Raw genomic sequence first — 16,110 nt, forward strand, 5'->3', positions numbered from 1 at the left:
TAAAAAAACACAAAATAAGACCACAAAATGCATAACAGAATAACAAAACAAAACAAAATACCAATACCCCCCCTCTCAACACACAAACAATGTTTAATCAGCCAAAAGGCCTGGTTGAAAATGAACATTTTTGCCTGGCCCCTAAAGATATTGCAGGTAACTTAGAAAGTTTTATGCCTGGAACAGAACTGGTTGAAGCAGTGTTTTAATTGGCTTTCAAAATTTAAACTGGTAACATGCTGTACCTCAAATGGTGTCTTAAAGATATGTTCTGCAAATGTTTAGTGCTCTCCACTTTGTTATATTTAATCACTAGTTTGTGTTTAATACATCCTAGCTAAAACTAGCAACCCCTTTAAAACTTAAAATGAGTGAAGCCTGTACATTTGGTCCTCAAAGCTCTTATATCTCAGTATGGAGGGGTAAGAACCTATACATTGTTGTTTGCCAATTTGTACATTTAGACCAAATTGTATTTGCACTGTTGTTATGAAAGTGAGTGACAACATGTTAATACACTATTGCATCTTCTTTTGAGTTTCTTTGACCAGCTTATGATAAGCCTAAAAACTGCAATTTGGGTTCAAAGCAGTGGTGATTTTATAATAATGGTGCTAGGTGAGGCTTCCTGGGGAGAGCATTCCACAAGCAGGGAGCCAATGCAGAAAAGGCCCGTTCTCATGTTGCCATCCTCCAGACCTCTGATGGTTGGAATCTAGACACACATAAAAACTGTTCTGAAAATGCTTTGTATATTGTACTCGAAATACTTTATTTGCAGCTATATACATAGCTGTCAAGTTTCGGATTTGAAAATAAGGGATCAGCAGCATCACCTATCCCGGGGACAGTCACATGGCAGTGGTGGGCGGAGCCAGAAGCAAAAGTGGGCGGCACTGGTGTGAACGCGCGGCAGTAGGCTTACTGTATTTTGGAAACGCTGCCCGTGGGCTATGACGCCTTGGCTGCTCAGCAAGCTCCGGATAAAAAGTTACAAAGGCGTTTTCAAAGGCAGCCAGGCTCTCCCACCCAGCTAACCCTATTGTCTAGCTGAGGGGCTCGGCAGCAGCTGATAGGGGCTGATGCAGGGGGCCAAATACTCCCCCCTGTAAGCGCGGGAAATGGCTCCCGCTTGCTTTGAGGCTGCAAGGAGGCGAGGTCTTCCCAGTCCCTGGCCAGCAGGGGGAGGGAGAGGAGCTGCTTCCTTTGAAAAAATGGGAAATTAAAGGGATATGAAAAATAAGGGATGGCAGCAGGAAACTGCTTGAAATAAGGGAGATTCCCGGGGAAAACGGGATACTTGACAGCACTGTATATTGCTGAGTCCATGGAGGAGACTCACAAAGAAGGCGCTCAGGTGATGATTGCAGGGTCTGAGTCAGTTTCATATGGGGAAAGGCAGTCTCAATTCTGGCAGCTAGTAAGAGATTCTAAATAATGACTCTGGTAGTTGGTAACAATTATGTGTTTCCACTCATTTTAATACAAGCGAAGTTCACACATGATCATAGCAAAAGGCCCTAATAGGAAAATATATAAATAAAATTTGATTACTTGGAAAAGAATGCTTACGAAAGATGCCTTTTGTTATCTCATAGTAAAAAGAAAGTATATGAAGAGGAGGGGAGGAAAATATATATTGAGCCATAGCAAGGATTTGTTTGGAAAGTGCTGAAAAGTAACAGTATCTAATAATGTGTTGTTGTATTAGCATTGCTTTCCATTTGTTTGACATGATTCCTATCAACCAATTGTTCTTACAATCAGATGTTTTATATATGATTAATTCTTTGTTTGTACAATAAACTGCACAAGTAACAATGTAAATAACATATGGTGCCTTGGTGGTTATGTAACAATTATGACCATATTCTGAGTAATTTAAAAGAAATTTAGCGCTGGGAAAATAGTAGGTAACCCATATATCTATAACTGTTAGGTGTCAGTGACAGAGTTTATTAAAATGATAATTTTAGTATTAGTTATCATAAAACCTTTGGCACCTTGTTTTCCAAGTAGCAGAGAATGGTCCCATCAATAGACCAGAACTTTCTCCATGTCTACTGCCTTTCATAATCAGTATCAATGATATTAGAGTTCTGTATGCTTCTTTTCATCTGTAATAATATGCAGGTGTTCAGTGGCACACCATTCCCCAGTTTCCAGGTCCATAAAAATTTCCCAGCTAATGTCCAATATAGGAGCCTCATGGAGCAAAGACTTCTGAAGTTCTAGGGCTCAAAAAATAACAAATTCCTTTTGAAACAGAGCTCAGAAGCTAATTCTCCTTTTGTTCTAGTGGCCTCAGTGACCTGATCTCACAAATCTGGTTGGAGTGCATATTCTGGTCTCCTGGGTGGGGACTAATCTGTTAAGTAAATCAGATTTTTTTAGAATTACAAAATACCCCATAGAAGATTCTTGATTATCAGGATAAACCATTTTGATGCCTTTTGTCTTTGAAGGTATCCCAGACACTTTTAAAAATTAGCTCATACTCAGTTCTAGTAATTAGCAACTTTAAATTTGCATGAATTTGAATGAATTTACTTATGTCTTTCACATATGCAAATTGGAAGTATGACTCATGGTGACAGCATGCCTCATTAAATGTTGAGTTTATGCAGTTTGCCATTGGCTGGAAATTTTATGCAGATAATAAAACTGGCATGCATAACGTACCAACTATGGTGAAAAGCTTCAAGGATTCCATATAATCTCAGCTGTTTTCTTTGCTATTATTTGATGTCAAGGTAGCAGTAGTGATCCTTGCTAGTTCAAAGTCTTTGTTGTAGCATAGCATTAGTCATAATATGTATGGCAACTAATTCAAATTCATGCCTCATTCTGTTTTGGGGTGTTTGGGATTGTGCATGCCTTCTGATTCCCTATTGCTTCTGTAAAAAATACTTCAGCTTTTATGATAAAAGGTGCAGTTGCCTGTTGCTTTTAGTTTTGATTTAACTGTTTCATTTCCAGATGTATAATATGTATAATATATCTTTTATTTTCCTGGTATGGTTGAGTGAGTAAAGATGAACATGTAAACAAAAAGAAACCTGCAGTATTTGTTTAAAGGCTTTGACATGTCATCAAGTATAAATCTGCTCTAATGCCAAAATCCTGCCTGATGCCAATCAGGAGCTTTTTTTTATCTTGAAGAATTGTTCTTCTGGATATTGCTTTAACATTTCATGTACTACTGAGCAAAACCTGGAAAACAGAATTCCATAATCATATTTAACATTCAACTACATTTCTGCTATATCTTGCATATCGGTTATGTTTCTCAGTTGATACTAGCAATATATGATATGATACATATAATATAGTAATGAACATAACTACAGCATAATTTCCCTTTCTGTCAGAGAGGAACAAAAACTGTACTTGGTGTATAATTGAATATTTGAGAAGCATGTGAAACTGCTCTATGCTTCACATGTTCTTAAGTGTCAATAAATATCTTGGTAGAACTAGGGGTGGTCAAAGAATTGGTTCAGTTCACATTCCAAAGTGAAAAGACAGATTGGGCCATTATTATCAATCAGTTTTCATACTTGGAGAGCTTATAGTAGATGAAGTGCTTTGAAGACTGGCTTTTTAAAAACTTTCCCCATGGGTGCAACCATATTTCCCCCCCTTTCTTCAGAGGGATGGCACATCATCACATCTGTTGTTCCTAGAGACATTTGTGGCTCCATTTTGAATAAATGTGCAGCAGTCGCAATGCCACCTGGGCTTTATATGTTTGAAGCATCTACTACCTGTATAAAATAACATGGAGAAAGTTTTTAAAAGGCAGACCATCTCAGCCTTGTAACTACATATTTATTTTCACTGTGAACTTATAAGAGTACTGCTGAAATAGAGCAGAAGGGTCTGTGGAAGGAACATACACAAAACAGAAATTGAGCTCTCCACCCCTAGCTAGAACCAAGCGCCACTTGAAGCAAAAGAAAATCATGAGTCTCAAGGTATAAGTGCCCTATAACTGAGGGTACAAGAGGAAGATCATGTAGTGCCCCTAGACAATGAAGACTCCCAGGGTTGAATGGTGATGTCTATGTAGTGGGAAATTAAATCATTAGAAACATTGATAATGGAATTTGTAATATGTTTATTGTATGACATGTCTGCCTGATGTGGAATTCATGGATATAAACTGAGTAGGCAAACTGCTAAAGAGTGTTGCTTTTTGGAAGAGTTGCAGATTGTGGTACATAAGATTACAAACAACACTAAGAATTGTGGTTGCGAGATCACAGAAGCCAACTTTTATTTATTAAGTAGGAGGCTGAAGTTCAGGACTTTCTGGAGATGCTGATTGTTCCATATGCCAGGCCAAATAGGCAAAGCTGCAGAGTATTAGTGCATTGATGAGACCATGGTGTTGGGAGAAAGGCCAACTAAAATCAGAGGGCTGATCCATCTTCCCAATAAAGATGAAGCTTTTTTGATTAGTAAAAGGACAATTAAGTAAAGGGGACATTATCAAGGTTTATAATACTATGTTGGGCAAAGAAAAAATATATTAAAGAAACAGAAAATCCTGAGGTTGTGCAACTGCACTTTTAGGTACCAAAAAATAAGGGGCTGTAATTAAAACACTATAATAATAAAATATAATCCACAGAACATTATAATGTAGTAACAATAAACTTTAAGGGATGTGCAAAAATAAAGATTTCCAAAAAAGCCAAGGATGAGAGCTTATGAACACCAGATGTAGGAGGAGTCCTAAGAATAGCCATATTTACATTATCTGTGAATAAATAACTGTTAACTAATTTTCCTGCATCTGTTTTCAGCATTCATATCCTGCCCTTCGCTCAAAGCTTGCATGGTGGGTCAGAGCATAATATAGTATGTAATAAATGACTCCACATGTAAAACTTAATAATAACTTCATTAAATTATATCTCAGTCAATCAAATTAGGAAGTTACTGAGGCATGGATAACCATGGCAGTCTATCCGTATCCAGGAATGGCTGGAGCAAGCAACAGGCATTGAAACTACCTGAGCCATTACAAGCTGTGATCCAGGAGTACTCTCAGGCTACATACTTGGAGTGCAAGTCATGAACCTCTATCCTGGATCTAACAACCACCAGTCTACCATATTTGCATTGTTGCTCTTGTTGGAATTCAGTTTCAACCTTTTGCCCTCCATCCATCCCTTTACCTCCATGCATCAATTCAGCACTCAAGCAATGTTACCTGATTCCAGTAGAAAGGAGATCTAAACCTGAGTGTCTAGTTGCGATGCAGTAAAATGTAATGTGAAGCCCCCTTCACCGGCAGCTAGCATTATAGTGTGCATATTGTCCTAAATCTCACTTTAGTCAGTAGGCTTATAAATGCATGTAAAACCTCTGCTTCTCCTGTTTCCAAACTTGCAAACTTTAGGTTTTAGATGGTTAAAAAAAATTGGCAGGCAAGTGCCCTGTAGTTTTCATATTTCTGTGTACTATTTTTAAAATAATTTGTCTTGCCCCTTCAGTGTAAAACATTTGTGCTTCTTTCATCGTTAATAACTTTGAATGGTTGTAATTCTTTCATGTTGAAGCAATAAAAAGCAAGTGCACTATACATTCTTTGCCTATGCAAAAATGTGAGTGTGTGGTTGGTAAGAAATGTTCAAAACAGAAAGACGAGATTGTGGAGAAATTGTATTGATTGTGTGGGTTGGTAGGTGAGAAAATGTAACAGTATTATGAATTGGTGTTTGGAATAATAGTAGGTTTGAACAAGGTTGTTAAGTTTTTTCTTAGCACTTTCTGAAACTGGGATAATTTTAATTGTGTGCATTTATTCATAGTTAAAGTAATATTTCATTTTAGAAGTGTAACTTCTTATAAAATATTAATTTTGCATGTACTCTAATCTTGAGGTAGGATTAAATTTCATTCCATAAAATCTTGCTGTTCAGCTAAATGATTCAATGGAAGTTTTAAGATGCCAGTTGTATTTTTGAAAATTTATCCATTAATGAGTTTTTATTTTTTGAATTCTTTATTTTTCCATCTAAAACAGAGTATGAAAAGGGCATATGCTAACACAGCCATGGTCTCCAGGAACAGCAGTGCTACTAAAAACAATTCTTATGAATGGTTGCCGGGCAGTTGACAGCACAGTAAACTGGTCTCCTCATACCTATCTTGATTAATGATTTAGTCAGTCATAAAATAAAGGGCACTTGTATTTTAACTTGAATACCTGATTCACTCCACTAGATATATAACATTTATCTGATTGTTTAAGTGCAATATCATTTTTAAGTAGTGTAAGTTTTAAATATAGAAACCTGTTTACAAATAAGATGAAAATTACAATCTTTGAATAGAATGAGAATAATGCCTAAGGAATGAACAAAATCAAAAATTCTTTCCAGTAGCACCTTAGAGACCAACTGAGTTTGTTCCTGGTATGAGCTTTCGTGTGCATGCACACTTCTTCAGATACACTGAAACAGAAGTTACCAGATCCTTAAATATAGTGAGGCAGTGGGGAGGGGTATTGCTAAGAAGGGTGGTGGGAATGGGTGATCAGCTGATAGGTGTGGAAAACCTGTTAAGACTCTTAACGGCTGTAATTAGTCTTGCAGGGAAAGGCAAGGGGTGAGATGGCTAAAGATAGCTTTGTTATGTATAATGAGATAAGAATCCAATGTCTTTGTTCAGACCAGGTTTCTCTGTGGTTTTAAGTTTGGTGATTAGTTGTAATTCAGCCACTTCTCTTTCCAGTCTATTTCTGAAATTTCTTTGTATTAAGACAGCTACTTTGAGATCTTTTATAGAATGTCCTGGGAGATTGAAGTGTTCTCCTACTGGTTTCTCTGTCTTGTGATTCCTGATATCAGATTTATGTCCATTTATCCTTTGGCGTAGGGTTTGGCCTGTTTGTCCAATATAGAGAGCTGAAGGGCACTGTTGGCATTTGATTGCATACACAATGTTGGAAGATGAGCAATTAAATAGTCCTGAGATGGTATGTTTGATGTTGTTGGGACCAGTAATGGTGTTGTCTGGGTTTATGTGGCAGCAAAGTTGGCATCTGGGTTTATTGCAGGCTCTGGTACCAGTGTCCATGTTGAGTCCTGTTGTAGTATTATTGTGGGTGAGGAGCTGTTTGAGATTGGGTGGCTGTCTGTAGGCGATGTAGGGTCTTCCTCCCAGAGCTTGAGAAAGAGAACTGTCATTGTCTAGGAGAGGTTGTAGATCTCTGATGATGCGTTGTACTGTTTTAATTTGGGAGTTGTATGTGATTACTAGTGGTGTTCTGTTATTTTCTTTTTTGGGTCTGTCTTGCAGCAGGTTCTCTCTGGGTATCAGTCTGGCTCTGTTGATCTGTTGTTTAACTTCATCAGGTGGATATTTTAGTTCTAAAAAGGTTTGCTGTAGATCTCTTAGGTGAGAGTCTCTGTCTGTAGAGTTGGAACAGACAAACTCAGTTGGTCTCTAAGGTGCCTAAGGAATGGTTACAGGTAGGTAGCCCGCCGTGTTGGTCTGCCGTAGTCGAAACAAAATACAGTGGTACCTCTGGTTAAGTACTTAATTTGTTTCGGAGGTCCTTTCTTAACCTGAAACTGTTCTTAACCTGAAGCACCACTTTAGCTAATGGGGCCTCCTGCTGCCACTGCGCCGCCAGAGCACGATTTCTGTTCTTATCCTGAAGCAAAGTTCTTAACCTGAAGCGTTATTTCTGGGTTAGTGGAGTTCTTAACCTGAAGCGTATGTAACCTGAGGTACCACTGTAAAAAAATTAAAAAATCCTTCCAGTAGCACCTTAGAGACCAACCAAGTTTGTTATTGGTATGAGCTTTCGTGTGCATGGTTCAGACATATGAAAATCTCTCCAAAAGGAGTAAATTCCTGGAAACAGTAATGCCTTTCTAGACTGCTACACTCATGCAAATCACCAGGAAGTGCTGGCTTTAAAAGGGATATGCCATCAGATTCTACTTCCTTTGTCCAGCTGTACCCACAAGGGTACAGTTTCAAATGCTTAAATTTGCCCTATAACACTGTTCCCAAACCATTAGAGTTGTATTATTATTTTCCATAAAATCATAGAAAGCATCAGCATAACCAGCTACTTTCACCAGAAACAAAGATGAGTTCTAATTTAACAGAGGTCTATAAAGATTCTCATTTCCTGGTTTTATATCATATTTCAAACTCAATTACTTAAAGAATGAACAAATTAGCCGAACAGGAAGCAATAAACCAATAAAAAGCAGAACAGAGTCATTTCAATTGTTAAGAAAAAATGTAAACTCTACAACGAATTGCTAAAATGTCCACAAGTGCTAATTCTCTTGCTTTGTATCTATTCCAAAATTGTGTGGATAGAAGCCAGTGTTTCTGAAGACTCTATGCAGAATACCTTCTTTCTTCCCATACATTGCAGAAGGTTGGACTAGATGACACTTTGGTTCCCTTCCAACTCTACCATTCTATGATTCTATACTTATAAGCCATAATTTTATTCATATATATGGTAATCTGAATCTTTCTTCTCCACTGACCAATCATTGGCAAAACTGCTGATTTCCATGTTCTTGCTAAAAGAATACATGCTATAGTCAACATACTTACATGCTCCTTCCTGACTTGTCACTTAATTGCTCCCAGTAACATTGGGGCATTCATTTGGATCACAAATGTCCCAGCTGATACTATTTACGATGTCTTACTGATATATATTTTTTATCCAAAGGCATTCCAACCAAATGTTGGCAAATATGCCTCTTCTTCTGCTACACCTCCTGTATGAATCTGACAAATCTCAATACAGTTTTGCTTTTTGTAACTGTGTGTAGTACTATCTGTGTTGTATTACGAGAGATGAACTGAGTATAGTTCTCTCTTAATGTCATGTCTACCAGAAATGTATTTAGTTTCTACACACCTATTTCCATTCATCTTCAGCTATTTTAATATTTAATAATCCTCCCCAGTTTTGTTTCTCAGAGCCATTTGTATTGGTTGCAAATAATACGAGTTTGTATATTTTTGACAGCAGCCCTTTACTTTTTTCTTGTGCAATATTCTGTTCAAAATGTGTAATTGGCCTATTAATATTTATTCCTCTTGTGGCATTTAGGATACTGTTTCTAATTCATAAGTATTTAAAAAATAGTAACTACAGTTGGTCATACAATGATTATTCATTCAGAAATTGTCTTTGACCTTGGTAATGCTATCTCTTAGTCAGTCATTAAAATTTCCTACGTTTCTCACTTACTGAAATTGAACTCCATGTATTACTGCTGTAAGCAAAGATATTTTTTTCTGATCTTGTTCCAATACTTTGTTTTTCCACTCCTGATGGCTGCTCCATAACCAGTCTACTGATTGTCTACCTCCACTAAGGTCTCATGTACTGATATGCAAAGTCAGCCACTCAGCTAGTTCTACCAATATACATGCATGAAAATAAAATCTTACATTTGGTGATGCTATTCCACCTTTGATGATTTGTTGCTGCATGGTACCTATGCTTTAATTGGGTATATTTGTTTAAACTTAAGAGCTGTTTAAACTTAAAAACCACAATAGTGAATAATCAGTTTTGCTCTGACTTCCTTTATCTATCTTAATACAGTTTTAAATATTTTTTTTTATTTTTTTAAGCTTTTGGTTAAATAACTGTATGTGCCTTTTTATGCACTCTGTCAGTTTAGAGATTAGAAGCAGTGTTCCCCTTCTAAATTCAGTAAAGATGTAATCATGACTGCACTGATTTCAGTGTTGAAATTCAACTGTCTCTGTTGAGTTTGAGATTATGATTTTAAAAAATCTTCTCTGTTAATCATAAACTAGAAGACACCAGGAACTACTTTCACAAATGAATCTTGTGACAACTCTGATGCATTTTGGCTGGGATCAGATCCAAAGAACTACAAGGACTTGAGCACGTCTAGAGGGGTTTTCATTCATTCATTCATTCATTCATTTGTTTGTTGTGCTGAGGTTTCATTTACTAAATCACTTTTGAAAAATTCTCAGTTTCAAAAGTGATTTGCTACATGGTATGGTGGGAGCACCCTCACAACTGGTTCCATAAAACCGTAGCCCCTTTGCCCTGTGTTTCTTCAACAACAGACTTATCTGCCATATTGCAAACCAAGGTGGAGACTGAGGGGAACTTTTTAAAAAGGTTTGAGGTAATAATAATTACTGGGCATGGCCAAGTCCTTGGGAACACCTCCTTGGATCTCAGCCCATGTACAGCAAAACTTTAGCTGTTCTCTCCATCTTTTCCAACCCCATTCCAATAGAAATCTAAAGACCCTAAAGTCCCTAACTTTTAACAGACTTTGTAAAATTAGTTACAGGTAGGTAGCCATATTGATCTGCCATAGTCAAAACAAAATAAAAAATAAAAAAATTCCTTCCAGTAGCACCTTAGAGACCAACTAAGTTTGTTCTTGGTATGAGCTTTTGTGTGAAGACGTGTGCATGCACACGAAAGCTCATAGCAAGAACAAACTTAGTTGGTCTCTAAGGTGCTACTGGAAGGAATTTATTTATTTATTTAGTAAAATTAGATTCAGCTCAAATTCAGCATATCATTTTAGATTTCTGTCAGTGTGAGGTATGGAGAAGATGAAGAGGGCAACTACTAGCAGTCTCTAATTCTCTGCAATTTTTTATGTAAGGTTTTTCCAAACAGGAAAGTCAAACAAGAAAAATAAGCCTTCCAATTGAAGGAAGAAACCCAAATAATGCTTTTAATCTTCTATTAAAAGCACTACAGAATAGTGCAAACCATGAGTATGTGAACACAAATCGCCTTTAATATGTCTTCAGAAATCATTTTGGAAAAGTATGCAAGTGACATTCATTCACGGTGTCAGAATAATATTTCTACACTTTGACTTTGTGATTTAACACATGTACAACCTCTTCTACAATTTGTGTGGGGTTTTTTCTTTGGGCTATCTCAAGTGTAATCTATTTATGGAGCTATGTTATGTATTCAAGTGTAGTTTTCATGACATGAGACATATGTTTCTTGTACTATATAAAATCTCTTCATTGGGCATTTGGAAACATTTAAAAAGGCTTAAATCATTCGGACAATGTTTTTAATTAAATTGTTATAACTGATTATTTGTAAATTCAGTGCTATGAATTTACAATCTAATGATGATGAATTAACATTAAGATAGTTTTGTGGGAGCTTTACATATTTATATTTTTGACAGCTTGAAGAAGATGTACATGGCAATCCTATGCACAGTTACCTGAGAGTAGTATTGAACACTGTAGAACTTCTAGTAAGCATACATAGGATTGTGCTATTAGTCATTATATCAATTCTGTAATAAAATTAGGTGGGGTGTTTTAATTATCCAGACCAATTTAGGGGTTAGATGAATCCATATTATATCAAAACGGTGCTTATTTTAGATTAAGTTTGCAAAACCATGACTTGCTGGAAGTAATAAAACTAATGAGGTTGTACTTTTTTAAAAAAAGCACTTCTCTTCTTAAGTCTTCCCCTCTTGTCTCTTGGAGCTTATTTTGATATTGTTGGGATTAGTTACAAAGGCAGGAGTACTTATGGTTTCAGTACTCCTTCCTCTTGGCTTTTCATCTCCAGGCTGCAATTCCCTTTCTTCAATATTGTCACCATGGAAGGTGTTGTTGTTGTTCAGTCGTTCAGTCGTGTCCGACTCTTCGTGACCCCATGGACCAGAGCACGCCAGGCACGTCTATCTTTCACTGCCTCTGGCAGTTTGGACAAACTCATGTTAGTAGCTTCGAGAACACTGTCCAACCATCTCATCCTCTGTCGTCCCCTTCTCCTAGTGCCCTCCATCTTTCCCAACATCAGGGTCTTTTCTAGGGAGTCTTCTCTTCTCATGAGGTGGCCAAAGTACTGGAGCCTCAACTTCAGGATCTGTCCTTCTAGTGAGCATTCAGGGCTTATTTCTTTGAGAATGGATAGGTTTGATCTTCTTGCAGTCCATGGGACTCTCAAGAGTCTCCTCCAGCACCATAATTCAAAAGCATCAATTCTTTGGCGATCAGCCTTCTTGATGGTCCAGCTCTCACTTCCGTACATTACTACTGGGAAGACCATAGCTTTAACTATACGGATCTTTGTCGGCAAGGTGATGTCTTTGCTTTTTAAGATGCTGTCTAGGTTTGTCATTGCTTTTCTCCCAAGAAGCAGGCGTCTTCTAATTTCGTGACTGCTGTCACCATCTGCAGTGATCATGGAACCCAAGAAAGTGAAATCTCTCACTGCCTCCATTTCTTCCCCTTCTATTTGCCAGGAGGTGATGGGACCAGTGGCCATGATCTTAGTTTTTTTGATGTTGAGCTTCAGACCATATTTTGCGCTCTCCTCTTTCACCCTCATTAAAAGGTTCTTTAAGTCCTCCTCACTTTCTGCCATCAAGGTAGTATCATCAGCATATCTGAGGTTGTTGATATTTTTTCCGGCAATCTTAATTCCGGTTTGGGATTCATCCAGTCCAGCCTTTCGCATGATGAATTCTGCATATAAGTTAAATAAGCAGGGAGACAATATACAGCCTTGTCGTACTCCTTTACTCCATGGAAGGTAGCAAATGAGTTATCACCATACTCATCCACGATTAGGAGCCTTGGATCTGAAGGGGTTAGATCAAGAATGGAAAAAGACTTCTCCAAGTCCATTTCCTCCTTCTCTTTCCCCTCTGGGGGGTGACAGGAATCATTCTGTGCACTGTGCCTTTCACAGCCCCCTTGGTGTCTTCTGAGGTCGGCAACTGCTGTCCTAACTCCTCTGGCCCAGAATTAGTGTCAAAACGCTTTACAAAAAGATAAAACAAGAAAATCATACTTTAAAGCATACGAAAGTTAAAATACAAAAACAGATAAAAATTACCCCAACTTTCTAAGCATCTGGGTAGGCTTATCTAAACAAAAGTGTTTTCAGCAGGTGCCAAAAAGAATACAGTGAAGGCACCTGCTTGATATCAATGGGGGGGGGGGCAGAGTTCCAAAGTGTAGACGCTGCCAAACTAAGTGATTGAGTTCTTACTAAAGTAGACTGGGCATTATGTGGCCCCCATAGTAGTGCCATTTCTGGCAATGAAAGTGGTCGAGTCAGCACATGTTGGGTAAAGTGATCTTGTACATAAACTGGTCCCAGGTTGCTAAGGGCTTTATATACTACAGTACTGTATTGTCCTGAATATAAACCATACCCGCAAATCAGCCACACCTTTAAAATTAAAGGAGAGAGAGAGAGAGAGAGAGAGAGAGAGAATACTCGAATATAAGCCGCTCCCTTAAAATTGGGTTACAGGTTGAAAATTGTAACTCGGAGCCTTTGATCTTGCAAGCTGGCAAAAGTTACCCTACAATCGCTAAAATCGCAAATCACTATTCAATTGCTACAATTCCGCAGGCGCTCAAGCTCACAAATTGGCAATAAAACATTTCTTTGTTCCACTTTACCGTATGTCTGTTTCAGCAGCGATATCATCAACGCCAATTTTTGTAAGGTCACAAATTTAAGCCACACTTTAACTTTTCACGGTCGGAATTTGTATTAAAAAAAAAAAAAAAACCAAAACAAAACAAACCAAACAGTGTGGCTTATATTCGGGCCAATAAGGTAAATTGTAACACCTCTGAGCAGGGATGTTATATGCTGACAAAGCCTCACTCCTGTCAGCAATCATGCTTTCAGCATTCTGCACTAATTGCAGCTTCTGGATCAAGCATGAGAGAAGCCCCAGAAATCTAGTATTGGAAGTAGCCAATGCATGAACTACTGTGGCAAGGCTTTATCGGTCCAGGAATGGCTGTAGCTGTCAAGCCAGTCACCATTAGTAAAAGGCACTTCTAACCACTGAGGCTGCCTGAGCCTCAAGGTATAGAGCTGAATCCAGAAGCACTCTCCTATGGTTGTCCATATGGATACATAATGGTCTGGGAGTGAAAGTCTTAGAATGAAACTAAGTAGTAATGATGGTATTCACTATACTTCTAAAATACCTCCTGTTGCAAGTGAGTTGCTTAGTAACAAACTGGCTAATGAAATAAGGGAGACACAAATGACTGTGTATAGGACAAGGACAACATCTTTTGTGACATCCATTCAGCATCTTTGATAATAACTTAAAGCTCTGTCTGCAAAACCAGTGGAGATGGAGGAACCATTTCACCACTATTAGGTAATCTGATTTTATATATATGAAGTGTCGATACAGCTTTACATAGTCAACATGAATATTTGCTGCATGAACTCAACTTTAATGGCAAATAAAAGTTGCATTAGGCATTTTGGAAGTCAGTGGATGTCTTTTTATGTTAGGAAGATCATCATCATATACACATTGTATGGAAAGAGAGAAGATTCAATTTGTATTTTATTTTATTGGGATCCAGAAATATTAATTAATGCTCAAACTTTTTACAGTCTGGTTTGTCGCATTAGCTTGGATCCAGAGTAGCCCTTCTGCAAACACCTCTAGCAGAGGCTCCCATTCATGGAAAGGAAACAGGAGTCAATTTTTGCCTATTCTTCATTCAGGATGAAGCTTCCCTCACTCCTTTTGTGCTGTTTCAGACAGTCCTCCAACACTCCAGAACATATTTTTCAGGTTCATTGGGGACTACAGAGGGAAGAAGTGATCAGCAAAAATTGCCTCCCCTCCTCTGAATATAACCCACTGATTTAAGTGGCAGTATTCTAATTCTAGGGAGCTCTCTGGTGTGCCCAAATTCAGTAGGATCGCTCTTCCTTCCCATCAGCCAATGGGGGTGATCCTGCTTAGCACTAGACTCAGGTCCACAGAGCTCATTCCTACAGCCAAGCTCAGTGCTAAGCAAGATTGCTTTCCCAACGTATCGGCTGATGTGAAGGAAGGATAGACCTGCTTAGCTTCGGATCCTGACTTTGTGCAGCACTTCAAAGGCTCCTGACAACCACATGGATGTTGTTTCAATCAAGCCCCGCCCTTACCTGCCTGAAATCAGCTATAGGGTGGGTGGACATAGCTTGCCTCAAACACCTTGCAGGCCAAGACTGGCACATGGGCCAGAGGCTCACACCCCTGGTTTAAGAAAACAACTAGCCACATGATACAGATTTCTGGATGTGGATTATTTTCTTTCAGCAACAGCATTTGGATGCATAGTTGGGACAACCAAGCACAGAAAACTGCTTCTACACAGTTTCTTTGCTGGATTGACACCAAGAACTTTTAGATGAGATTAATTTGTTCCGTTTGTATCTTGCAATTAATGAAGTATTTAAAAGAAATAAAACTAAATGTTAACTTTGGCCTTTTAGAATCAACCCCTAAATATAGCCCCTAAATAGCCCCTAAATATTTATGGCAACAAAATATATAGTATATGTTCAGTCTTTAATTAATCTGGCAACTAAGAGAGTCTTGTTTCAAAGACCTTAACCCACCCTAAGTTAAGCATTCATTTATTAAATGAAGCTACTGATAGATTGTGCAGGATCCTACAGATCAGACAACGCTTCCTGGAGCTGTTTTTCCTGGTTTAGGAAAACTGTATCAATCCTATAATATATAACAATGAAACTGCTGAACACCTTTAAAATAGGCAATTAGTCTTGGAGTGTTCATTTGTACTCCAAGTTGATCAACAGGTAAACAGCAGATAAAAAGAAGTCCCAGAGTCCTTTAGGGAGTCTGGAGCCACCTGTTGAAGACCAATTTAAACCAGAATGGATGTGCTGAAGAAGGGAGACCACAGTTTTTCATTTTGGATGCAATGACTATAGTTTAATATTAAACCAACATGTCCATGCAGGGAAAGAGAGCAAGGAAGATGAAGTCTCTTTGCTCATTCCTGGCCATGGTTTAGCAAGCTGAGAACTAAGCATCCATCATGGATCAATGGATCATTTTATACTTTGACTCTTCTCAGAATCCCTTTCTTTAATAAAAACCATTCCTCAACCACTCTACGGACTCACTGCAGTCCAGTTCTTCTGTACTCCATTTCCACTACTGTCAATATTTTGGGAAGAAGATGCTAATGAGTGTTATAGGATTCTACATGGACCCAGGAAAATATAGTGTTCAAGGAAAAACACCCAAGGTAGACTGTAGGAACCCA

At 38.1% G+C, this 16,110-nt stretch overlaps 1 protein-coding gene across 2 annotated transcripts in view; it reads left to right on the top strand.

Annotated features, from left to right (window-relative positions):
* The window catches only part of ELP4 (elongator acetyltransferase complex subunit 4), a 146,899-nt gene that overhangs the window by 117,323 nt on the left and 13,466 nt on the right, over positions 1 to 16,110 (top strand). Inside the window, exon 10 of one of the 2 annotated variants that reach the window (XM_033151352.1) lies at positions 4,928 to 5,104. The exons of the other annotated variant lie outside the window; for it this stretch is intronic. Coding sequence (XP_033007243.1) covers positions 4,928 to 4,951 — 24 coding nt within the window. The 3' untranslated portion in view covers positions 4,952 to 5,104. Of the gene's footprint in view, positions 1 to 4,927; positions 5,105 to 16,110 lie in introns of those variants that run through there. 2 annotated transcript variants of the gene reach the window in all.

The sequence above is a fragment of the Lacerta agilis genome, chromosome 1, assembly GCF_009819535.1.
Source record: "Lacerta agilis isolate rLacAgi1 chromosome 1, rLacAgi1.pri, whole genome shotgun sequence".
NCBI classification, from domain to species: Eukaryota; Metazoa; Chordata; class Lepidosauria; order Squamata; family Lacertidae; genus Lacerta; species Lacerta agilis.